Source organism: Dioscorea cayenensis, chromosome 9, assembly GCF_009730915.1.
Source record: "Dioscorea cayenensis subsp. rotundata cultivar TDr96_F1 chromosome 9, TDr96_F1_v2_PseudoChromosome.rev07_lg8_w22 25.fasta, whole genome shotgun sequence".
NCBI classification, from domain to species: Eukaryota; Viridiplantae; Streptophyta; class Magnoliopsida; order Dioscoreales; family Dioscoreaceae; genus Dioscorea; species Dioscorea cayenensis.
The window spans coordinates 7,033,112-7,059,427 of NC_052479.1; the positions used below are offsets into that span (position 1 = coordinate 7,033,112).

The 26,316-nt window shown below is 33.7% G+C and overlaps 1 protein-coding gene and 1 long non-coding RNA gene across 3 annotated transcripts; both read left to right on the forward strand.

Moving 5' to 3' along the window:
* The first annotated feature begins 276 nt into the window (after nt 1–276).
* Nucleotides 277–10,594, forward strand: LOC120268719. Of its 2 annotated transcripts, XR_005538993.1 has the most exons (5): nt 277–417; nt 3,337–3,446; nt 4,182–4,272; nt 6,693–6,883; nt 10,386–10,594. It is a non-coding gene; the product is annotated as an uncharacterized LOC120268719 (long non-coding RNA). The 2 variants fall into 2 exon arrangements; XR_005538994.1 differs by lacking the exon at nt 6,693–6,883.
* A 1,020-nt stretch (nt 10,595–11,614) lies between these two features.
* Nucleotides 11,615–12,370, forward strand: LOC120268440. The gene has a single exon (XM_039275849.1). It carries the CDS (start codon nt 11,615–11,617, stop codon nt 12,368–12,370), a length of 756 nt encoding a protein of 251 aa, XP_039131783.1.
* The last annotated feature ends 13,946 nt before the right edge of the window (nt 12,371–26,316 follow it).

The window sequence follows — 26,316 nt, forward strand, 5'->3', positions numbered from 1 at the left end:
CTACTCGAGCTAGAGTAGCTTGTGAGTAATAATGTATCATTTTTACCACTACCCTCATCGGAAGCACATGTTTTCGTTTGGTTTAAATTAGCATTTCACACTGTTTTATTATTAAATTAGGAAGTCTTATATTAGTGCCAACAAAATTTGGTAGAACCGTTCGATATGGTTGAAAGAACGAAAGCTATTTGGTGATCTCTACTTGTCAAAGAGCATGCCGACTGATACATATAAGGATTTGTTTCACTATCCTTTCTTGATGTGGAAAGTTTAGTAACTAAAAACAAAGATGATTGAATCACCTATTCCAAGCACTGGCCACTGCCCAAGATAGTTTAGCAATCAAAATATAGATGTTGCATCACTCATATCAAGCACTATATGCCACCAAAGTTGCTAATCAGGTTAGCAAATCAGGTTTGTTGTCACTTTCTTTCATTTAATTATTGCTTAACTGAAATTCAACTTTGAATGGATCTTAAATGTGTTAGCTGCTTTAAGTCATGAAAAATTGGAATATTTTTTGTTGCAAGAAGTTATTTATCAACCCAACCCTTATCTCATGGTTTATCCAGAGCAAATTGGCACAATATGAACATAATATAATGGACTTTAGTGAATCTAAATGTATATAAGTTTCAAAGGATCCGATTAAGACGTCAAGAATTTTTCTAACATAAAACAAATTGCTATCTTTCCAATGCAAAATCTGAGGGCCATTTTGTATTGCAAGTTCTTGTTTTTAAATTTTCTATCTATTTTAAAAGTACAAACATGTTTGAAAATTTTGTTTTATGTTTTAACTTTTTTAAAAGATAAATCGCAACACAATTATGAAAAAGAAAAAAAAATACAAGCCTTATGAGATTTTCACGGATAAGTACAAGTAATTATTTTATTTGTTATAAAAATAAAAACCAAAAAATAGTTTTGGTTTTTTAAAAAATAAAAAAAAATTCAAATGAGTCTCTAAATAGTATGGGTGCTTATTATGAAAATGTTTATCCATGTTATATCTTATTTTATTATGTAAAAATATGACATTATATGTTTATTTATCATGTTATCTATATAATATGGAAGAGATGGCACTTAAAAGATATTTCGTTCATTGTTGTAATATATAATACAAAATTTAAGTCTATTTTATACATAAATATTTTAATTATATTTGAAAAATTCGATCAAAGAAAATATTTATAAATTACTGACAATAATGAATTGTAAGTTAATAATATACAATCAAATCTCATAAAATCACAAAAAAAAAAATCATCTAAAATTATTCTTTGATAATGAAAAGTACCTAACCGCCATATCGGTATTGTTTACAGATATTTTTATATGTTATATGAAAATTTTTCTAATTTGGAAATGTTAGGTGACATGGTCAAAATTTCTATTGGAGTTGGTTTAAAAGTTACTCTCATTATTAGGCCGGGATGACCCCAAAAAAATTGAGTCTTTAACCCAGCCCAAGCATAGATATGATGAGCCTCGTAAATAGTTTGGGACGGGCTGGGCCAACCCAAATTTTAAAATATGAAGCCGATGGCCCAACTCATGGGCTCAACTCTTTGGTTCAATTATTGGATCAAACTAGGATCAACCAGTTATTGTTTTCCTCTTGAGCATTATTTAATTAAACCTTGTGCTAATTAAAAGATAGAAAAGTAAAATAAAAATAAAAATGAGTAATTTAATTAATTGATTAATATTGGCACCTACAATATGAGTAAATATATTGTATTACTACAATATAAGTACATTCCAATTAGCTTGGCACCTACTCATTTGTCAATCATATGTAATTTTTACATTTTACAGAAAATAAAACCTCTATGTACTTGATTGATCAATGAAATACAACCCTTTTGCAAGATGAATTTGGAGTCGTTGGTTGGCATGATATAGCTCATGAGGCTAGCCCTTGACCGTTAGCCACTTAGTTAGTTAGCTCCCTTGTTTGATGGGCATATAACAATCAATCAATCAATCATTTGTGATATTTCTTTTTAAAATTTTTATTATTTAAATCCAATTGGCCAGATCGTAGGCTAACCTGTTGGATTAGGCCAAAAATGTCCAAAAGGACCGGACTACCATCACATAAAAATGATATCCATATCCAATCCATGATTTGTTTGGGTCAGGCTTAAACTGGCTAGTCAAATATTGATTTTGGATCAAGCTTGAGTAGGCCTTGGGCCAATCCGTAAACCTTGGTACAAATGATGAGAGTGATTTAAAAGGATATTATGGGAAAGGCCATCGTAATAACAAAATGAATTATAATTATTGAGTCAGTGGATAAGCATAGAATAAAATTAATAATTTCAACTAATGTTGATATTGCTAAAGGCACCATCTAACTCAGTGACTCACCAATATCAAAATAACTTGTGAAGGTATGCTTGTACTAGACAATCACCACTAAGTTACCTCATAGGGGACTCATGTGTATGCGCCGATCAACTAGTAGTAGTGTGCACAAAGGAAGGGTATCAATTCACAGGGAGGATTGAGAGTATTAGTACTAGTTCATATCCCAAAGATTAACTTAAATGAAAGTAGTGATGTATGTGAACAAACTCAAAAAGCGATAGCAATGAAATAGAAGAAGTCGAGAAATCAAGTGAAGAAGGGATGCTCTGGCATAGTATCCTTCTAGGGTTGGTTAAATTCAAAACAAAGGTTGTAAAAGCATGCAATCTTATTTAAACCAAGAGATATCCTGAAGCATACTAAAGCCCTCATGCAAGAGTGAATAGTAACTAATTCAATATAGAGTTGATACAGATGCGCCATAATCACTTTTCACTCTATAAAATCTCAGTATGGATTAACAAATTTTCTAAAATAGATAATCCTTTCTTTTCGAGGAGATTACTCCTAATCCTATACAGAATAGAGATACGATTTCTCCTAAAATCTATTCCCTACGATTGCAAAGAGCATAGAAAATAACTTGTTAATCCACTTGGGAGGATTGAGAGAGTAGAACTCTCAACTCCAAAGTACCACATTGCTTGGCTTACTCAAAATCCCCTCTAATTGGACATGTCTATCTTAGGTGGAAATTTATACGCATCACAAAGCACATTGAATATGAAAACTAGGGCTTTCACCATAATATCAATCAAGCAATACAAACACACAATTAGATTGAAATAACCTGGATTGCAATTAAGAAACTGATAATCTGCTTGGACATGCATATTTTATACTTCATTTGCACTACATTTCACATGAAATCTTATGTGTTTAGTACCAAACTAGTATGAAATTGCATTCTTTTCGTTCACCATGGACTTTAAATGTGTTTCAACGATAAAGAAGCAACTCCCGATTACGGCGGCCAACCAATCGCACCAGCTTTGATGCATCTTCATCGCCATTCGGGATTCGGCAATTTGCCACTAAGTTATTGAAGTCTTGAAGCAAAGGTTTTTATGATTCACAAATCACAATCTCTCTTTTGAAGTATTGAATTAAATATAAAGTTTGAATCTTTATGTATTGAAAGTATCAAAAGATAATTCTAAGACTTTCGTGAATTGTGTGTTTGTGAATCAGTAAATGAATCTGTTTGTATATTAATGATTGGTCTGTAAATGAATTTGTTTCATTGTTTGTATAATTATATGTGAGACATTGAGACAAGGCATTTATTGTTTGTTTTACTAAGGACCAAATGATTCAGATTATGAGATATATTTAATGGATTTTTTACCCATTTCAGCACACACATCTAACATCTCTATTTATCTCTCTTATAAGTCAATGGCAATTAATGAATGTTTTGATTGGAATTTGGAGCATTTTATTTTCACAATATTATTTAATTCTGATTGAGTGATTTTGACCATTTAATATTAATGAAGTTCAAAAGGTATTTATTCAATTATTCCAATTAGAATAATTCACATTCATTTCATATCACATTGAACGCCAATTTTTTTTCTTTGCATTATTTATTATTGTCCATCATTTGTATGAAAAAATATAAAGTAGTAGAATATGAATGATAAAAAGGGCTTTATTTCTCATAATGAAATTTTAATTTACCTTATTTTTATTTTAATTTGTGTTAGATGTCTTTTGGTTTTTTCAATTAATCTCTCTAGTTAGATCTAAGAACCTTGAAAAGCTTCAAAATTTTCAAGTTCTTCTTGTCCCAGGTACTCAGCTTGAGCTTCCTAGCTCTCATTGGATTTGTTTTTTAAGCCTATTGCACACCATCAAGGTCCATCACCAACTACCATTGTTCAGGTAATTTTTTAAAAAAACAAAAATATTAGGTTTTAGGATTTTATAATTTTGATATCTAACTTAATTTATTTAATTGTTTAATTGTTTATTTGATTGTTTGTTATGAGAAAATTGTTAAGTATTCATTGAAATTGTTGGATGTCGATGAAAATTTCCTTGAATTATTTGTTCTAGAAAATTGTTCAACATTTGTTTGATTAATTGTTGCAAAAAATTTCGATTATTCATTGGATCATTTGTTGAATAATTATTGTATTGAGTTAGATTGTGAGTATGAGGTAAGCTATTTTTAGATTACATTTTTTGTTGCTTTGATTTTTAATTGTTAATTGTGTAGATATATATGGAGGGGTTTTTAAACCTAAACCAAAAAGTTGTGAATTGAGAACACAAGCTTTTTCTGAAGCGAGCACAAAAAAGAACTTCGAAAAACCAATTAAATAATACGATGTAAGGATTAAATATCAAGTTCGGGGAGCATATTTGTTGAAAGGCCCATGTCAGCCATCCGGATATGATTTTCCCAAAAAACAGTATGGGAAAAAAGTACGATGCTTTCAAGAATCCTACCATCAAAAGTTTGAATGGTTGGAATATAGTGCGGAAAAGGACGAAGCTTGTTGCTTTTATTGTTATCTCTTCAAGCAAGATAAAAGTGAAAAAGGTGCAAGTGATATTTTTACAAGTAGAGGGTTTAGTAATTGGAGGAAAGCAATTGAAACCTTTAAGTCAACATGTAGGTTTGGTGAACAATGCCCACAATGACGCTAGATGACATTTTGAAGATTTTAAAAATCAAAGACAAAGTGTATCACATGTGTTATCTTCTCATGGCTGTCCAATGGAAATTAATTATCGCTCTCAGCTGATAGCTATTTTATATGTCATTCGAATTCTTTTGGTTCAAGGTCATGCATTACATGGTCATGACGAATCTTCCACTTCCAAAAATAGGGGGAACTTTCTAGAGATACTCAATTGGTATTCAAAAAGGGTTGAGAGGGTTGGAAGTGATATTAATGAAAATGCTCATGAAAATAATCAATTAACATCTCCAATGATTCAAAAATAATTGGTGAATGCATGTGCAGTAGAAACAACATTAGCAATTGCTAATGAAATTGGTGATAGTAACTTCACACTAATTGTTGATGAATCTCGATATAAGTCAATAAAAGAACAAATGGTAGTGATTTTTAGATTTGTGAACAAGCATGGTCAGGTTGTTGAAAGATTTCTTGCCATTCAGCATGTAAGTGAAACTTCTGCCTTTTCATTAAAAGTAACTTTAATTTGGATGAATAGTTTACTCATCACGGTTTCTCAATTTCAAAATTAAGAGGGCAAGGGTATGATGGAGCTTGAAATATGAAAGGAGAATATAATGGTTTGATGATATTGATTTTAAATAAAAATCCCTTTGAATTTTATATCCATTGCTTCACCCACCAACTGCAATTAGTAGTTGTTTCAGTTTCCAAGAGTATTCTAGTTGGTTCAAATTTTTTTTTATTGTACAAGTATGATTATGAATATTGTGGGTGCTTCATGTAAAAGAAAAGATGCATTACTTCAAACACACCATCAAAAAAATATAGAGAAATTGGAGATTGGTGATATTTCTTTAGAAAGGGGCAAGCATCAAGAGACAAATATTTTAAGGCAAAGAGATACTCAGTGGGGCTCACATTTTACAACATTAATTCGTTTATTGACTATGTGGGAATCGGTTTTAGCTGTGTTACAAAATGTGTGCCAAGATGGGACAATTGCATATCATAAAGGTATGGCATCAAGTTTCATTAATAAAATCGGGGAGTTTTAAATTTGCATTTATTTTGCATTTAATAATGAAAGTGTTGGGATCACGAATGAGTTATCAAATGCTTTACAACATAAAGATCAAAACATTGTTAATGCCATGGTCTTGATTGATGGAATGAGTTATTAAAAGATATTAGCATCTTTTGAGATCGAATGTGTATTCCAGTGCCCGACATGGAAGAGAAAATATCCGTTCGAGGTCTTTCTAGGCACGAAGAGTAGTGGATTACTTATTATTGCCATTACCATGTTGAGATTTTTATTGTAGTTATTGATTTAATTATTATTAAGATGATTAGTCTGTTTAATGAGACAAATATATAGAGTTGCTAACTTGCATATCATGTCTTGATTCAAGAGACTCATTTTCCATATTCCAACATAGTAATCTACTTCGCCTTGCCAAAATTTATTTTGATGATTTTTTTGTGCATGATCTTCAAATCCTAAAAGCGCAAAAAAATTTTGATTTTGTTAAATGTCATGATCTAGCAAGTCTTGCACTGAAACTAGTTGAAAGTCAAAAGCATTAGGTTTTTCACTTGTTTATCGCCTTATTGAACTGCCTTTAATCTTACCGTCAACAACGACATCAGTTGAAAGAGCCTTCTCAGTGACAAACATCATCAAAACCGAGTTGTGGAATAAGATGAGAGATGAATGGTTGAATGATATGATGGTATGCTATAGTGAATGTCAAGTGTTTGAAACAATTGATGATAAAGATATTTCAAAGTATGCAAAGCTGAAGGATTCAACTTCCACCTCGTAGCGGTTGTTGTTAGCAGTATGTATATTTTATATTTTTGAAAATGTTATTTATTATAATTTCAAATTCCAAATTTGAATTAATATATTTTCTTAAATTTTATATTTTTTAAGTTAAAGTCAGCACCAATTAATATTGTTTCTAGTTTTGCCACTGAAAAGTTACAATATTGAAGTGTTGTCGAACTAATGAACAATTGGCTGATGTATTCGTGAAACCACTCCCTATTCACAAACACAATTATTTCAGATATTTAAGTATTTGTAAATTTGATTCAAGGTGGATTGTAGAAGGATAATCAAAGGTTTTTCATATATTGGTCCATGTGGCAGCCAACGTGGAAAGACAACATTTGGAAAGAATGTAATTAACATATAGGATTAGTTATAAGTTAGTTATTTATAGTAATAATGATGTTATTTCATGTACGTGTCCTTTGTCAAAGGATGCAACTTCTGTTATAAATTCAGATTGATGTATGTCACTTCCCGAACCCAGCTTGCCGAGCCCAGCACACTGATAAACGGCCGCATTCCCACAAGACCGAGACCAAGTGGGCATGCAAGGCCTCAGAACCTATCTCAAAATAGCATATACATCTAACAAAAGTACCAATTTAAAGCAAAAATGCAACATCTGGACTGACAACGCCCTTATGCGTGTGTACCGCAAGTGCACTGGTTTGTCGAAGTAATAATACCCCGGTGAGTGGGTAGTCGAATCACATGGAATTGTGATTAGAAACACAAAGATTGCTATTTAACTATAACGGAGATGAATTAATAGTGATGTGAATAAGAATCAATGCAAATAGAAATAAGAAAAGAAGGAGGCGCAAATATAAGATAGGGGAGGCAATCGACGATAAATGGGGTACCCGAACATTGCTCACCCTAGGACTATTGTTTCAAGTGCAAGACCAATCATTATGCTACATAATTAATGCATAATGAGTCGTGGAGATCCTTAAACACAGTCCCAAAACTTAAGGTCAACCGTGACTAACCCTACACTATGCCCCAGTGGAGAAATCTCTGAGTCTCGACACCTCACACTGTGTTAGGTTTTTTTAGGCTCTAGGGATTCCAAGTGATAAACCCTATTCCCTAAAATAGATCTAACATTTTGGTCCAGGCGAAAGACCCCTAGTCACAATTAAGCCCCAGTTACTAAGGTTTACTTCAACGCTTCACTCTATATCTTGCGCAACTAAGTCCCAGTGGAGTTCGTCTCTTAGCACTCACTCTATTGTGACCACAAAGAATTCTTGGAATACATAGGTAGGATAAATCACACCGAAGGGGAAAGGGCACGCTCTGCTACCTCTCGACTCACCCTCTCGATCCTTTCCAATCTAGTATTGTCTAACCCTCATGGTGTGTCACTCATCCACAAGGATTTCCAACATGGATTCTCAACCCTAGTGTCACTCTAAGGGAGAATCAACTCAACAAGCATTCAAGATTGGAACCCAATTAAAATATCAATTAAAGAAAGCATAATAAAAGGTCAAAAAAAAATAACATCATCCTAGGGTTTACAAGTCCAAGTACCCACCAGGGGTTTAGCTCTCCATGGAGCAAAATACAATCAATAATGAAATCAAAAGTAAAAATATGCAATCTATGAATAAAACCAACTTGGTGTTCGTGTTGATGGTCTTGTAGAGTGGCCGCGTCTTCTCCATAGGTCCCCTCGTCAAGCCGAGGGCACACCACGTAGGATCGGTGCCGACGAAAACTCCCCCAATAACTCTATTCCGAAGGAAACACGATGTTGAAGGCTGTAAACCTCTCTAAAAACCTAGCCAAAGCCACTCCAAACCCTAGCTGCGGGCGCCTCCAAAGGTGGAAAAAGATAGCTAAAAGATGGAAAAAGGATTCTCAAATCGGGCTGAAATGGCGACCTAAATAGGGCTGGAATCGGGCATCCACACGTGCGTGTGGAATTTCCACACGCCCGTGTGAATCTGCAGGAATTAATTTTCTGCGGCCTGTAAATTGATACAGTAAATCGCTACATTGATTTGCTACAGTATACTCTCTAATTTACACTTTTCATCGAGGCAACATAAACGGGCACATGTCTATGCCGTAGATCACGTTCAAATAAAAGCACAATTGATGACAATCTTGCGAGCTTTGCATAAGTCAAAACACATGAGTGTGACTGCCATTGTGCCACTCCAATTTGCATATTTCCTTGAACATAACAGAGGTTGGCACACACTCACATGTCTTTGAGCACAACTTGTGCCTTCACGTTTGTTTACTCCAAGATTTCATCAACTAAGTGCACTTGTAATCTACTTTGGCTTCTTTCTTCTATATTTGTCTCCACAACCCTGCATGCACAAAAGAACACAAATATACATGTATTAGCGATAAAATCTGAGAAAAGTAATGTTTATCGTAAGAAAAGAATACTTTGTATTACTAATACACAATCACTTATCATGGACACATGACAAAATGACACTAACAAGGTTCACAAAAACAATAGAAAATACAATGCTAGTGTTTAGGTCTACTAGAAGACAAAACAATTTTAACTTGAAAGAAAGCTAGAAGCTCTTCACTCAACACCACCGCTAAGCTATTCATCAATAGACCCTACGCCTGATCTGAAAAATGATGAAAACAAATTTATGAGCTCAAAAGCCCAATAAGCAACCACTAAAAATATTGGGATCACAACAGTTCTGAAAACCTAAAAATTTAAGTACAAATACTATAACATAGCACAATACTTGTTTAAATACAATTCAAAACAGTTCAAAAACATCCAATAGAGTCTGATTTTTAGATAAATACAATATATGTCTCCCAATAACTATGGTCAAAACAAAATATCATAGTTCATTTATTTACCCTAGGTGATATGAGGCAGAATATCAGAGTTCATTATTTACCCTCAGTGACCCGAGCCAAAATATTAGAGCCGTTATTCCTCACCGATGGAACAGTGTGAAACTATAGTTTCTTAACAGAATTACATGTCGGTATGATTAATATTTAACCCCTAGTGACAAGGTTAGTGCATAGTTAATTGGAGACTATAATTGTTATGGCAAAATACCTCATGTTAGTAAAATAGTAACTAACAAAGTCCAAACAAAGCAAATACGAAATAAACTGATAGGTAAAACTGCTACCAATCATATTATCCCATTTTTATAATGTCAAAATAATCAATTATTTAAACTAGAACGGATAATTGAAAAATATAATTAACAAGAAAACAAAATATATATTAAATTTTCAAGAAACTAGGAGAAATATAAATAATCATAAATTAAGTAAAATATCTTATAATTCAGAAATTAAATAATCAATTATTAAATAAATTATCTGATAATTCAAAATTTAAATAATACAAGTTAAATAAATATTTAAATATTTTGAGAATCAGAGCATATTTTGGCATTTTATTTTTATTCAATTATGTATGAAATGTAGTTCCATGTTTAGCCTCTCAGTGAGTAACTTAATTACTCATCTCGTCTTCTTTTCCCTCCCAGGGGATAGTAGAACAGCGGAGTAAAAGGGTGAAATGCTTGGCAGAGTTTATTTTGTGATTTTCTTAAGATGTGTATGATACCTAAAGCATTTTGGCATGTATTAGAAGGATCCACTACGATGTTATACCTTCATATTTTGTTTTACTTCTCTTGAATATTCCTAATTGTGTCAGTCAGGAATATGTGATGTATGAGAGTTATACCCAGTGTTTGGGGGATGTTATCCTTATGGTTATGGCTTTCTATGTTGTGATTATCCATGTTTTTATCTTGTGTTACAATGTTGTTCTTGTGTAGTAATATTGTTGTATGTCCTCATTGTTAAATTATTTCTTGTTGTTATAGAATATTGTACATGGAACAGGATAGCCTTACGGTGATTTATGGTTGAGGCATGTTTTTGACCTCCCTTAGGTTATCGTGGGGGTATGTCATGTGTGGGACCCATGGGATGGGGTGTGATGTACTCTAGTGGTATCAGAGATATTAGTTTAGAGTTAGGTTTAGGTTCAGGATTGGAGAGTATAACCTGGATCTAGAGTATGTTCCTTGATTGGGTGAGAAATTGATCTCTTTATTCTTGCAACTAGTGGATCCAAGTAGAGTCTAGCATGCTGCATTTGTTGCATGTAGAAAATGTTTCTAAAGGTTGTCTTGAGTTTTCCTTCCAGTAAAATGCCAACACAACATTCACACGCCCGCCGTGGGAGAGTTACTTCCCCTACTGTTGCTACACCAAGAGTTCAGAGAGGTGGGAGGCGAGGAGAACCATCCCCGCCCTCATCCCCATCGCCACCTAGGCAGGAAGCCAGTTCAGGGCATAATCCTGCCGCGGCTGCTTCAGTGCATGCCCCTGAGGTTCAGGGTGCTGCTCCAATGCCTACTTCTGCTCCAACTTCTTAAGCACTAGAAGCCTTTAGGGCTCATTGGGCTACCAAAAGGAAAGTAGCCTACCTATCAGGAGTATTAAGACTTCTTGGAGTACTGGAGGATTTTTGGGGGACCCGCTCAGACTGCCACAGCATTTGTCCCGGCACCTACACTAGTAACTACCATAGGCCCCAATAGATCAGCTTGCCCCAAGAGAGGCCAGTGGATACAGTCAGGAATTAGCTTTGTCCAAGCTCATGAAGGAAGCCCGACAGCTTGGATGTGGTTCTTTTGATTGCACTAGTGATGCCATGATTGATAAAGAGTGGAACTAGAGAGTGATTGCTACCTTTGATGACATGAGTCTAGGTGGTGAGATGAGACTCAGGGTTGCTACTAGGATGTTGGATGGTAGAGCTCGAATTTGGTGGGAAAGTTTGAAGAGTAGATCATTTGGGCAGGTTACTTGGTCAGACTTCTTGCGAGAATTTGATGAAGAATATTACACCCGGTTTCATCGTGACAAGAAGAGACATGAATTTATGAGACTAATTAAAGGGAACAAGACAGTTGCAAAATATGAGATAGAGTTGAAGGATTTGGCTGGTTTTGTTCCAGATTTAGCACCTACTGAGGAGGTTCTTTGTTCTAAATTTGAAGTTGGTTTGAACTTAGGCATCAGAAAAAGAATGACAGTCACAAGTAAGCAAAACTTCAAGGAGGTGGTACAGTCAGCTTTGAGGGGAGAGCAGTTGGTTAGAGAAGGCAAGAGAGTTCGAAAGAACATTGCTAAGAGAAGAAGCATGGAGATGGGCCAACCTTCCAAGAAAAGCAGGAGTGAGGGTTCCTCTAGGGGCGCTTCTACTTCAGCCCTGCTAGACCTCCATCATCTCAGAGTGGTGACCAGCAGAGATTCTCATGTTCTGACAGTGCTCCTACTATCAAAGGTCCAGAAACCATGTTTCAAGTGTTGGAACTATGGGAAGTCTCACAAAAGGCAGTGTCAGGCACCTCGCAAATGCTTCCAATGTGGTCAAATTGGACACTTGAGATCAGTATGTCCAGAGCTAGGACGGGGTGGATCTGCACCATCATCTCAGGGCCGTCCTAACTAGTCCAAAGGTACACAGCCAATAACATCTACTCCAGCTACTACCAAGTCAGGAGCTTCTAGCAACACTTCACAGCCAGGTCCCCAGCGACCACAGACCAGAGCCTAGACACGAGTTTTTGCCATGATAGAAGAACGGGTTGAGTGTAGGCCTAATGTGATCACAGGTACATTATCCATTGTTCATCATGACGCTTATGAATTGATTGATTCGGGTCAGAGCGTTCTTTTTTTAGCACTGCATTTGCATGTTATGCCGATAGTACCCTTTCCCCCCTTAGGGTGTGAGTTATATATACAAACCCCTCTTAGTGAGGAAGTAGTCTGGAGTTTGGTGTTTAGGGAGTGCCCTGTGATAGTTAGTGGAGTGGTGTTGAAGGTAGACTTGATTCCTTTGGAGATCAAGAATTTTGATGCTATCCTTGGTATGGATTGGTTGGATAGGCATCATGATTCCATTGATTGTTTCAAGAAGGAAGTGACCTTTCCTGGGTCCTCAGTGTTAGGTGGAAAAGATTAATCAATTTTTCATTAACACAAAACCTATAATGTACAAGGTATATATAGATACAGATTATATAAATAAGGTAGCTATACAAATATAGATATACAAACTGTATACACAAACATGTATTCCCTAACACCCCCACAAACTCACGGGGATCAAACATCGAGAGTTTGGACAAGAGAAAAATCATGTCCCGCCCGTGTATCGAGATTTAGTAAACAGATCCGCAAGCTCACGCTCAGAAAGGAACAAACTGGGGAGCCAGAATGCCTTTGTTGTACTGATCACGCAAGAAGAAAGCATCAACATCAATATGCTTGGAGAGGGAATGTTCGACAGGATTCAAAGTGATCTAAATGGCACCGGTGTTGTCACAATGTAGAGGAGTAGGAGCATGTGAGACAACACCAAGATCATGCAAAAGGCAACGCAACCAAACAATCTCCTCGTGATGAGTAGCCATAGCGCGAGCTCGCCTGATGCTAGACCGAGAAACACCGCTTTGCTTCTTGGACTTCCAAGCAATGAGAGAAGAGCCCAAGAACAAAGCGAAGCCGATGTGAGCGAGCGATCGGGACGGATCACTAGCCCAAGTAGCATCAGAATAAGAACGAAGCTCCAGAGAACTGTGCTGAGAGAAAAGAAGGCCTCGAGACGGAGTCGCCCGAAGATAGCGCAAAAGCCTCAAAAGATGGGCATAGTGAACAGAAGTAGGTGCACTAACAAACTGACTCAAAACATGCACAGCATAAGCAATGTCTGGACGAGTGAGGGTAAGATAGACCAGACTCCCAACCAAGTGACGATAGCGTGTCGGATCAGATAAGGGAGTCCCCTCATCAGCACGCAACTGAAGATGTAGCTCCATAGGAGTGGTTACAGCACAAGAGTCAGAGAGAGCTGCCCGTGCGAGGATATCAGATGTGTAACGCTGCTGGGACAACTGAAAACCAGTAGAAGTAGAAGTGACCTCAATGCCCAAAAAATAGCTCAATCGACCAAGATCAGTCATCTGGAAATGTTGCTGAAGGTGATGCTTGACAAAATCCACATGAGCAGGATCATCACCAGTGATGATCATATCATCCACATAAAGTAACAACAAAGTCCGACCACGAGAGGAAGAGTGCACAAACAAAGCGGGATCATGCGGACTAGGCTGAAAACCAGCAGCAACCACAGTAGAACTGAAACGCTCAAACCAGGCCCGAGGAGCCTGTTTGAGACCATAGAGAGCCTTCCGAAGGCGACAGACCAAACCAAACGGAGAAGAAAAACCAGGGGGAGGAAGCATGTAAACCTCCTGCTGAAGAAAAATCAGGACTGTTGCAACCTCTTCCAATACCAGAATGAAAGTGGGAGCATATAACAATGGATTTTGTGGTTGTTTTACCACGAACACCTCGAGGTTTTGATGCAATGTGGGTGATAGTGGATAGATTGACAAAATCAGCACATTTCTTATCATTGCATACTAAGTACTCTTTGGAGAAATTGGCAAAGTTGTACATTGATGAAATAGTGAAGTTGCATGGTGTGCCAGTCTCTATAGTTTCAGATCGAGACACCAGATTCACTTCTCATTTTTGGCCAAGGTTTCAAGAGGCTGTAGGTACAAGTTTGAAGTTTAGCACTGCTTATCATCCTCAGATGGATGGTTAGTCTGAATGGACCATTCAGACCCTTGAGGACATGTTGAGAGCTTGTGTTATAGATTTCCAAGGGAGTTGAGATCAGCACCTAGCATTGGTGGAGTTTGCCTACAACAATAGCTTTCAAGCAAGCATTGGTATAATAGCTCCATATGAAACTTTGTATGGAAGGAAGTGTAGTACTCCTCTTTGTTGGTATGAAGTGGGAGAAAGGAAGCTTCAAAGTGTGGAATTGATCGATCGAACTATTGAGAAAATGAAAGTGATTAAGATAGATAGAAAGCAGCTCAAGACAGGCAAAAGAGCTAAGCTGACAACCGTAGAAGATTCTTGGAGTTTGAGGTGGGGATAGAGTATTTTTGAAAATCTCTCCATGGAAAGGGGTAATTCAGTTTTGAGGTAGGGGAAAGTTGAATCCTCGGTATATAGGTCCACTTTTTATCCTGGAAAGGATTGGACCGGTACCGTATCGATTAGAGTTACCGACTAAGTTGGAGAAGATTCATAATGTGTTCCATGTCTCCATGTTGAAGAAGTACATCCCCGACCTTTCTCATTGTCTTGAAGCACCACCACTGGAGTTAAGAGAAGATTTGAAGTTTGAAGTGCAACCGGTGAACATTTTGGATCACCAAGTGAAAACTCTTTGGCAATAGAGCATACCTATGGTAATAGTGCTTTGGAGGAATGATGTTGTAGAAGAGGTAACTTGGGAACCAGAAGAAGTAATGAAGAGTAAATATCCCCATTTATTTGAAACTAGAGGTATGTAAAATTTTGGGGTCGAAATTTCTTTAAGGGGGTTAGGATGTGGTGATTCTACATTTTCATATATATATATATATATATGTATATCTTTTCATTTCCCTCATGTTTCAATGTGTTTTCTTGAGTAATTTTCATGTGGGAGTACGCTTAAGAGTGTCCCAAATCATTGAAACAAAAATGAGGTCAATCAAACACCAATTGAGTCGTTTAGAGCCATTTTAGTATTGGCTGAATGGGCATATCGGGGTCCATACGTGCTAAATAGACCATGGTATGAAAATTCCAGAAACTTTGAAACTAGTTCATACGAGCCGTATGGGGGTCGGTATGGGGCGTAAATTTAGGGTTTAAAAGCCCCTTTTCTCATCTTTTTCTCATTCTTTTTGCACCTTTCCTTGAGACCTTTTCTCTTCCACTTTCCTCCTCCTTTAGAACCTTCATCCCCACTTTGTAAACCCATCATCCCTTGCCTTGAATCAAGAAGAAACTCGAAGATCTCTTCTTCCTCTCTCGAGAAGTGCTCTTCCTTAGGGTTTTGAGAAGCTGTTAGGTAAGGATGTGTTTTATTTTATCTTCTTTTTCTCTTTCTCTTATTTGGATTTTCTTTTAAGTTATTGATGAATAATCATGGGGAAGAAGATTGAAGTTGTATAACCTTTAACCCATCGAGATTTGAGAAAGATATTTCATGTTCTAAATTAGGGTTACTTAGCACAGAACCAAGTTTGGTTTCTTTTGCTTTTCTTGTGAGTTTTGAGGGTTGTGAGAGTTTTATTCTTGTTAGATCTTCTTGCTAGAGTGTTTAGTAAACCCTAGAAGCACTCAGTTTTCCCATTTTGAGCATTGTTCTTCATTTCAATTGAGGGTTGTTCAAATGCTTCTAGGAGGTGAGACTTTAATTAAGGGGAAAGAGCAAGTGGAGAAGTAACACCGGGGTGTTTTAGCTCACAAAGTTTGTGAGTGGGATTTACTAAATCATGGGCTATAAATCATGCATGCTTTCTAATACTTAATGATAAACTTCTTGTTGTTAAAAACTCTTGAAATGTTTTCCATGGGATCTAGAAATCATGATGATTTATGACTTGGATTATTTCATGATTACTGGTAAAGATTACATATATATATATATATATTATTTGTGATTTGGAAACCCTATGTTTTGAAATATATGTTTTGAAATATATGTTTTAAAGTTTTGAAATATATGTTTCTTTCCACAATGACCAAAAAGGCATGTATGAACAAAAATCAATTTCTTTGTGATGATGCTATATTCGAAGTATATTTTCAAAGAATACTCTTGTATGATGTTCTTAATGAAAATGGTTTCATTGATGATGTTATAATCTAGTTATTCACTCTTGGAGTAAAAGTTGCTTACATGAAAACTTGTGATCTCTTGATGAGACTTATGCTATCATATTGATGTGTTTATTTTGATAGTAACATGGGGGAATCCCCAATACCTACTGCAGTAAGGGTTAGAGTTTCCATGGTCCGACCTAGTTGGGGTGGCATGGAGTACTCAGGTGAGGTTTCACCGTTTCAGGGGGCGCATAGAGAGCTTGAAAGGTGTCCAGGGTTGGGTGCCCGGAGTCACCACAAAGGTTCCTCAACGGCCAACACCAAGATACGCGCATCTTGGTGGCTCCTAACCTAGGCGAGGCCACGGTTAGCGAATGAATGGTTTTCGATGCTAGTTGTGATACTATTGACTATTTTAAATTGTTGATTTATTTATTTCTAAACATTTTGAGCTATGAGTTATCAAAAAAATGTTTAAATTTGGATTTCACACTTGTATGTATTCCGTGATGATGTAAAAGGTGTTTATTGTGCATTTCTTATGTTATACTTGCTATCTAAAGTATTTTAAATATTTTGAGAATCGAAGCATATTTTGTCATTTTATTTTTATTCAATCATGTATGAGATGTAGTTCCATATTTAGCCCCTCACTGAGTAACTTAGTTACTCATCCCCTCTTCTTTTGCCTCCTAGGTGATAGCACAATAGCGGAGTAAAAGCGTGAAGTGCTTGCTAGAGTTTATTTTGTGATTTTCTTAAGTTGTGTATGATGCCAAAAACATTTTGTCATGTATTAGAAGGATCCACTATGATGTTATACCTTCATATTTGGTTTTACTTCTCTTGAATATTCCTAATTGTGTCAGTCAGGACTATGTGATGTATGAGAGTTATACCCAGTGTTTGGGGGATGTTATCCTTATGGTTATGGCTTTCTGTGTTGTGATTATCTATGTTTTTATCTTGTGTTATAATGTTGTTCGTGTACTCATTGTTAAATTATTTCTTGTTGTTATAGAATATTGTACAGGGAACAGGATAGCCTTACGGTGATCTAATGTTGTTCCTCATGTGTAAGACCCACAGGACAGGGTGTGACAATCAAGCATTCAGCCACACAATTAGACTCAAATAGATATAATTGCAAATAAAAAATCAATTAAGTATGAAAGATCCAACAACCAAAGTGAAGAATATAAACCCTAGAGTTCAACTATGCCCAAACATCTACAAATTAGCCCTCCAATAATGAAGGGGAAGTTTTCAAGATACAAATAATGGAGAAAAATATGAAAGCCATGAAAATCCCCTGTTCAACCCCTAGGATGAAGAATCGGCAGAGAAGTTTCCACCCACACCGCTAAGATGAGCATGACGGCTACGATTTTTAATTTTCTTGAATGTAGATCTGAATCCCTTTCCAAATCACCATTAAGTGCTGGAGATTCATCACTTTTCTTCCTTAACCTCGCCTCCAAGAATCACGCCCCCAAAGAATAGAAGGATATAATAGAAGATGCCCTAAAAATCCTTACAAGTTCTATTTATACCCGATTACTTACCAGATGCTTACGGGCCTAAGGGCTAGGCCCTAAGAGAGCTGGAGAAGATGGTCAATGGTCACAAGCCTTACAGGATGACTTACGGCCGTAAACCCCACCCATAAGGTCTTCTATTTGTGTTGCAGTCTAGCTTATAGTCATAAGCACAGGACCATAAGCTTCACTATTCTGCTCTTTGCGACTGCTCTTACGGGCGTATGCTATAATTGAAAGCTCTTTTAAATGGTCCTTACGGCCGTAAGCCTTGTCCATATGGTCCTCTGAATTGGATCTAAATCCCCTTACATGCATAAGCATGCTCGTAAGGTCTTCTATGCCCAAACATCTACAAATTAGCCCTCCAATAATGAAGGGGAAGTTTTCAAGATACAAATAATGGAGAAAAATATGAAAGCCATGAAAATCCCCTGTTCAACCCCTAGGATGAAGAATCGGCAGAGAAGTTTCCACCCACGCCGCTAAGATGAGCATGACGGCTACGATTTTTAATTTTCTTGAATGTAGATCTGAATCCCTTTCCAAATCACCATTAAGTGCTGGAGATTCGTCACTTTTCTTCCTTAACCTCGCCTCCAAGAATCACGCCCCCAAAGAATAGAAGGATATAATAGAAGATGCCCTAAAAATCCTTACAAGTTCTATTTATACCCGATTACTTACCAGATGCTTACGGGCCTAAGGGCTAGGCCCTAAGAGAGCTGGAGAAGATGGTCACAAGCCTTACAGGATGACTTACGGCCGTAAACCCCACCCATAAGGTCTTCTATTTGTGTTGCAGTCTAGCTTATAGTCGTAAGCACAAGACCATAAGCTTCACTATTCTGCTCTTTGCGACTGCTCTTACGGGCGTATGCTATAATTGAAAGCTCTTTTAAATGGTCCTTACGGCCGTAAGCCTTGTCCATATGGTCCTCTGAATTGGATCTAAATCCCCTTACATGCATAAGCATGCTCGCAAGGTCTTCTGGAATTGGCTTACGACCGTAAGCTAACCATAAGTCACCCAGTTTGGCTTATCCTTATTCTAATGATGCAGAGAAAGCTCCAACTTCATCGTTTAAGGCCTGAAATGCTTCTTTTGGCTCTCTCTCTCTCTCTCTCTCTCTCATCTTTAAGCACTGCCTAGGCCTGTTAATGTATAACACAACAGTACAACAAAATTGATAATTAGTGACAAATTTAATCTTGACATATTGGTTTTTTGTCACAAAAAAAAAATACATAACATGAAGAAATCAATATTTAGTCACTCATTTCTCTTGTTTGAGAATTTTATGTGATGATATTTCAAATTGTCATATGATGTTGCTGCAAAAGGTTTAGCTCCAAATGCACTTGTATTTTTAGTGACATCTTTAAATATTAAGTGACAAATACAGTAAGTCATTAATAAAATATTTTTTGTGATAAATTTTAAAATATCTTTTTTTTAAACTAAATTTTATATAAACTAATATTAACAAATATTATCAATGACAATTTGAATTTTTTATGTATCTTGATTTATTTTTTATGACACAGGTTTGTCACCAAAATCTAACTAATAATGACATTAAATTGTTGTCACAAATAAATATCCCATTAAGTTATGATATTGGATAATGTCACTATTTGTTACTAAATTTAATGACATTAATCATCTCTCACTAATAAATTTTGGTAGTCAAATGCTAATTGTCATTGGAAGATAAAAATACTAAATGACATAAACATTCTTTTTATGCTTTACAATTAATTTAGGATAAAAATATAACAAACTTTTTATATAAACTGACATAGACATGAGTAAGGACATAGCTACAACTTTTTTTGGTGGGTCAAGTGAAACGTCAAACCACACTTTTTTTTATAAATTTTTTATAAAATATAATTTTTGAGATTATGCATAACAATTTGTCGAAGGTAGAAAGCAAACAATAGACTTCTCTAAATATTTTTCTAAAGACATATTTTTATACTATATAAATAACTTTTTGCAAGCAAAAAACTTGAGAAAGCAAAAATATATTTTTTTGCAAAATAATATTAATTTTTATGCTATATAAACCAATTTAATACCAAGGGGACAAAAAAAAAATATTTTCAAAAATAGTTTTCAAAAAGTATAATTTTTTATTAAAAATATAATTTTTTTTAAACTATATATATATATATATATCAATTTGTACATTGTTTTACATTTTCAAAAAAAAAAAAAAATTGTGAGGAGCGGGTTGTAGTTTTATTTCATTTGATTTATTTTAGATTATATATTTTTTATTTGAATTCAAATAACTATGTTTATCTATTTTTGAAATTTTTTAATTTTAAAAATTTTATTCGAGATATTTTATATTAATACTCTTACACATATTACTGTCAAAGGTTAGCCATCAGTAATGGTTCTTGTCTTTTTGATTAATTTATGTATTTTTTTAATGATTATTGTTTTATAATAGAAGATTGTTAAAATTTTAATACTTGTTTAATTAGCACTCTAAGTTGTTAAAGTTTGTCATAAATTAATTAATTTGTGTTGTGAGTATCTATTGTGTTTATTACTAATTTTTCAGGTACATATACATATATATATATATATATATAACTTTATTTTTGTTAATTTACTTTTTCTTATATATTAATATGTATTATTTTAAAAATATTTATTTCAGTTTTTATTGAAGCAAGCTCTGCATCAACAAAACATCGTAAACACCATCGACACAAGAGTTACATCAAGAATAGTTATCTATCTATTTTAATATGATTTACTTAAGAATTATAAGTTTTTAATGTTATTGGAACCTTTTTTGCAATTGAAATTTGTTAATCCATAAGGCTAGCTTATGATTGCAAATTATGATAAATGTGTTACTTTTTTTTTAATAAGGATATTGATTTAATTTTATTTATGATATATTATCACAAATAAATTTTTTGATAATTTATATAATTTAAAAAATATTCACTAAAATATTTCACAAATAACAAATATATCAGAAAAAACATGATTGTTTGTGACACTAAAAATATAACAAATGATATAATATTCAATTAATTGTGACATTACAAAAAAAATAATTTAGTGCATATTTTTTTAACAACTATGCATGTCACAAAGTGTTTATTTTGCTATGACATATATATCTTTTTGTCACCTTAGTTGAATGATCAATGTATTTAAAGACAAAAATATTTTTTATTAGTGAATGATTTTCATCATCATGAAAATAGACTTTTGTCACTAAATATTATATTTTTTTAACAATATATAGTGACATTCAACATTTTTTATCACTCTATTCTATTAAAAATTGTGACGAATATTTTTGTTATTTATTATTTGAAAATCAAAAGGAATGTCACAAATGATAAAACTTTACCTCATATTTAGTGACAATTCAGAACATTTTAATGACAGCTTAACACAACGTTTTGTGATAAAAATGCATGTCATTAATTATTATAAAATAGGTAACATATAACAATTTTGTCACGTAAAAGGTATCATTGTGTTACGAAGATGTAAATTGTCACATTAACCCTTTAGCGATGGAGCAAAGGAGACAAAGTATGTTGACGGTAAAAAAGTGTCACAATATATTTTTGGTGACAAAAATATATTATTTTATGGCATTAATGAATATGCCAATAATTGAAAATTTTGTTGTAGTGACAATATATTTAGCCTCGAATTCCACAATATGGTTCTAATACATGCTAATTAAGTGTACAAATTGATATGAAATATATGAACATTGTACACTCATCAAATTCCCCTACACTTAAGCTTTTGCTTGTCCACAAGCAAAATAGAACAATACAAACCAAGTGGAAAAAGTGCAAAACCTCGGGTGCTCAAGAATTTAGGAGTTTGACAAGTAATTTGGGTTTCCACAATGCAAGAGTGCTAAATACTTGAAGTCCAAAAAATAGTGATCACTCTATTCAAGATTATCATTGTGTGTGTGTGTGTGTGTTACAACTCTCTACTTCACTTCTTTCAACGAGCGGCTTTCACACTTAAAAGAGTTAGCTCTTTCCATATCTTTTACTGAAAATATGGTAGCTTTCACTCACGTAAAGAGGTAGCTCTTTCTCTCGTTAGGGAATACATAGTATCCAACTTGCGAAGAGTAGCTTCACACTTCTAATGAGGGTAGCATTTTCCATTTCTCAACTGTGTTTTTTTATTTCGAAACAAATTGTTTCAAATTTGTAAAAAAACTTTCTCAAATCAACCACAAGAAGTATAAAGAATAAAACTAAAAGAACTCTAACTAGATGAATCGCCAGGAATAGAATGCACACTAAAAAAATAGAACTCAAAATAGAACAAACTCCCAAGTGTCTATCTTAATACTGTGAGCTCCTCTACATTTCAAATGCACCATCATAAGTCATACTTGGCATGTAAGAAAGATAACAATGCAACTTAAACCCCTTCCCCACACTTAATTCATACATTATCCTCAATGTGTGTAAAAAAAACATGCAAAGCAATGTAAACAAGAATAAGAGGAAAGTGTAATACGATTACTTCCCCAGTTCACATAGATGAAGTCATTGAATCTTAGAACCGGTCTAGAATGTCCTTTGTTGTGCCCTAGTAGTTTGGGGGTCACTCAAGGTCAAGACTTGACCAAGTGAGCATCCCCTTTATAATTGAGGATGTTGGGTGTTGTAAATAAGTCTTGTGAAGTACAAGGAAAGAACATTAAAACTCAACAAAATAAAATAACAAAAACAAAAAGTAAAATTCAATAAAAGTAGCAAAATAAATACAAACTAGGTAGGGCTAACACTTGGCATAAATGATGAATACAAAGTCTGAAAATGAAATACAAAATGAAATAATAGAAAAATCAATCCTAGGTGGCGTCTGATGGAGATGATTGAGGTGTCGATGCAGGAGAAACTGGAACTAGAGGAGGGACTAGTGGTGAAAGTAGATCCACTGCACGACCAAGGTTGGCCTCAAGCCGTGCTTGGGTCACTAGGATGGTCTACTGGCCCTCCTACAGTTGTCATATCTTGGCTCGCAACTCTTGAATCTCTGATCATCATTGAGGTTAAGCTGTTGTTGCAGTTGGTCCGGCTAGCTCAGCGGTTGATTGCAAAGATGACTCACTGCTAGACTCATCATCCGAGTCATCATCCTCATCCTCACCACTTGCTGGTAGCTGCTATGTAGTCTAGGTAAGGATGAAACGACAGCCACGACACACCACACCACAACAAATTGTATTTTTAGTGATAACGAAAGTTATCACTAAAATCAATAATTTTAGTCACAATTAGTAATAATAGCAAATTTTAGAAGTCGTCACCTCCCGTCACAAATACCTCTAATACTAATACAAGAGTGACTATTTTAGATAAATGGTCACAGTTAATCCATATTTTTGCAACCAATTTCAAGACACTAACAAATTTAATATTTATGACAAAGCGATGTGGCTATAATAATGCTCACAATAATTTGTTCTATTGTGTCAATTTTGTTGACACAAGAAAAATGCTAAGTTGTGACGAATAAGCCGTTAAAATAATCTATTTTATTGTGACAATATTGTTGACCAATACTTCATCACTAATGTTATTTGAGATATTGTTATGTGTTTATTATTGTCACAAATAAAATTACTAATTTAAAAATAATGTTGTCACTAAAATAATAATTATATTATGCTAATTTTGTCACTGATATAATAATATAAAGTTATATTTTAAATACTTTTGTTAGGACAAATTTTTAGTACAAAAAAATATTATCAAACAAGCAAATAAAGTAAATAATATCATATGACAAAATAAATAAATATCATCAAAATTTAGAAAATTCAAATTTTGAATATATAAAATTGAAAATTTTAATATCCAAAATACAATTATAAAAGTATCCTTTTATAAAAAGAACAAAGATTATAAAACTTATCTTAATTTTGGAGATAAGGTAGGTACTCCTTTATGCATTTGAAATTTTTTTTGCTTTTTAGCCTCAACTTTTGCGAGGATATGACTCCTTTGTTGGGACTTCAATGTTATTCCCTTTTCTTGATGCTTATTTTGCACATTTAGAAAAAAATGAAGAATTTAATGAAATAATTTTAAAAATTAAAAAAACTCTTGTTTAATTACAATGTTCATACCATTATTTCTACTCAATTGCCACAAGTTCCATGTGGCATTTGGCTTTTGTGATTTTCAATAGATAAAAAATAATCCAAAAAAACAAAGAAAAAGGAAAATCACACAATCAAAATCTAAATAACATATTCCTTTGATGAACCTAAATGTAATATTCAAAGTATCGAAAAAGAAAACACTAACAAACAATCATCATTGAAAAAAGTCAATAAACCTAACATAAAAGATTAAAAAAGATAAAGCAAAAAAATAATTATCTCCTATCCATTACATAAACTAAGAAAAAGAATTTAAGAACAACAAAATAAGCAAATCTTGTGACCATCAATAATATGTATTTTTACATCAAGCGCTAGTTGAGTCACATTAATTATCCTACTCAAATGAAGCCGAACCATTGCCATCGATCTCCATAGGCACATAATTACTCGATGCTTCACCCTTTTTATATGTTAAGTCTATAGGCACATAATTACTCGATGCTTCACCCTTTTTATATGTTAAGTTCATTGAGGATATATATCTTTTTAAATTTTTTTTAAAAAAATTATATTATTTAGATTTTGTTATGCGAGATTTGGTAAATCTCTATTTAATTTTAATTTTTAAAATTTTTCTCTAATACAATAAATCCTAGGTATAATCTAAATTAAAAGTTGTTTTTAATCCCTTAAAATATCAAGTTTGAAGATTGGGTAAACAATAACAACTTGCAAAACAATCAACTTGGAGAATATTTTTTTACATTGATTTTTATCTCATATTTTTATAAATAGTTTTAAATTTTGAATAGTTGACTTTTTTGTATATATATACACATATCGAATTTGATCAAAAAATATGGTAAACATACTTTAGGGTTTTTTGTGATAACATTTAGTAGACATTAATAGTTGACTTTTTTGTGACAAAAAATGTGATCACAATAAAATAAAATGACCATTACAACACTATAGGTATATTAATAGTGACAATGTAATTGTGAGAGATCATAAATCGTCACAATTATAATAGTTTTAGTGACAAAAAAATCATCAAAATTAACTTAACAATAGTGTTAATTACTTTTTTTTATCTCAAAAAACTTCATATTTGTGACAAAATGATTGATAGTTACAAAAAAAAAATATATATCATAATGTTGTAATTCTTGTAGTATAAGCATAATTTATTTAGTATATTAAAACTAGATTAGAGAAAGCTATGCCTATATTTTTTTTTATTGTTTTTTAATTTGTTTTTGTTACTTTTGGTATTTTTATGTGAAAAATAGTTGTTTATTTGGTAAATGATTGATGAATACATATATATATGGAATATTTTTCTTCGCATTGTAGATATGGGGCTGCACTAATGCGATGATGATGATTTAGTATTTTGGTATAGTTACTTTTAAATATTTTAATAGGTTAGTATTTTGGTTTAATAGAACAAATTTTTTTAGTATCTAATAGGTTATTTTGAAGTATTTATAAATAATTATTTTGTTTGATAAAATAATGATAAATTTTAATTTTAAAAACCTTTTAAATTTTATATGTAATTACTTAAAAAAATCTATCCATGACCTTCGAGATTGGGTAGGAAAAAATAGACTTTTTAATATTTTATTAACAATATAATTTTACAACTATATATTACTACGTATTTGAATTTTTTTTGTATAAAAAATTATCAACACAAGAGATAAGATGTATAATTGTGATGGATACCAAATTGTCACAATTGAAATTATAATAGTGGCAAAACAATTAGATGTCACAACTAATCCAAACTATAGTGTCAATTAACTTTTTTTGCATAAAAAACTCAATAACATGGTTAAGAAATTTAATTTTTGTGGCAATATTTAGTGGGCACTAAATGGATGAATTTTTTTTTTGACAAAATTGTTGTAACAAAAAATATATGTTGAGTGACGAAGAACACTTTCATCACAATAAATAAAAAATTATAGCGACGACAATATTTCTTGTCATAATTACACATCATTCTCATCATGAAATTGTTTACATAAAAC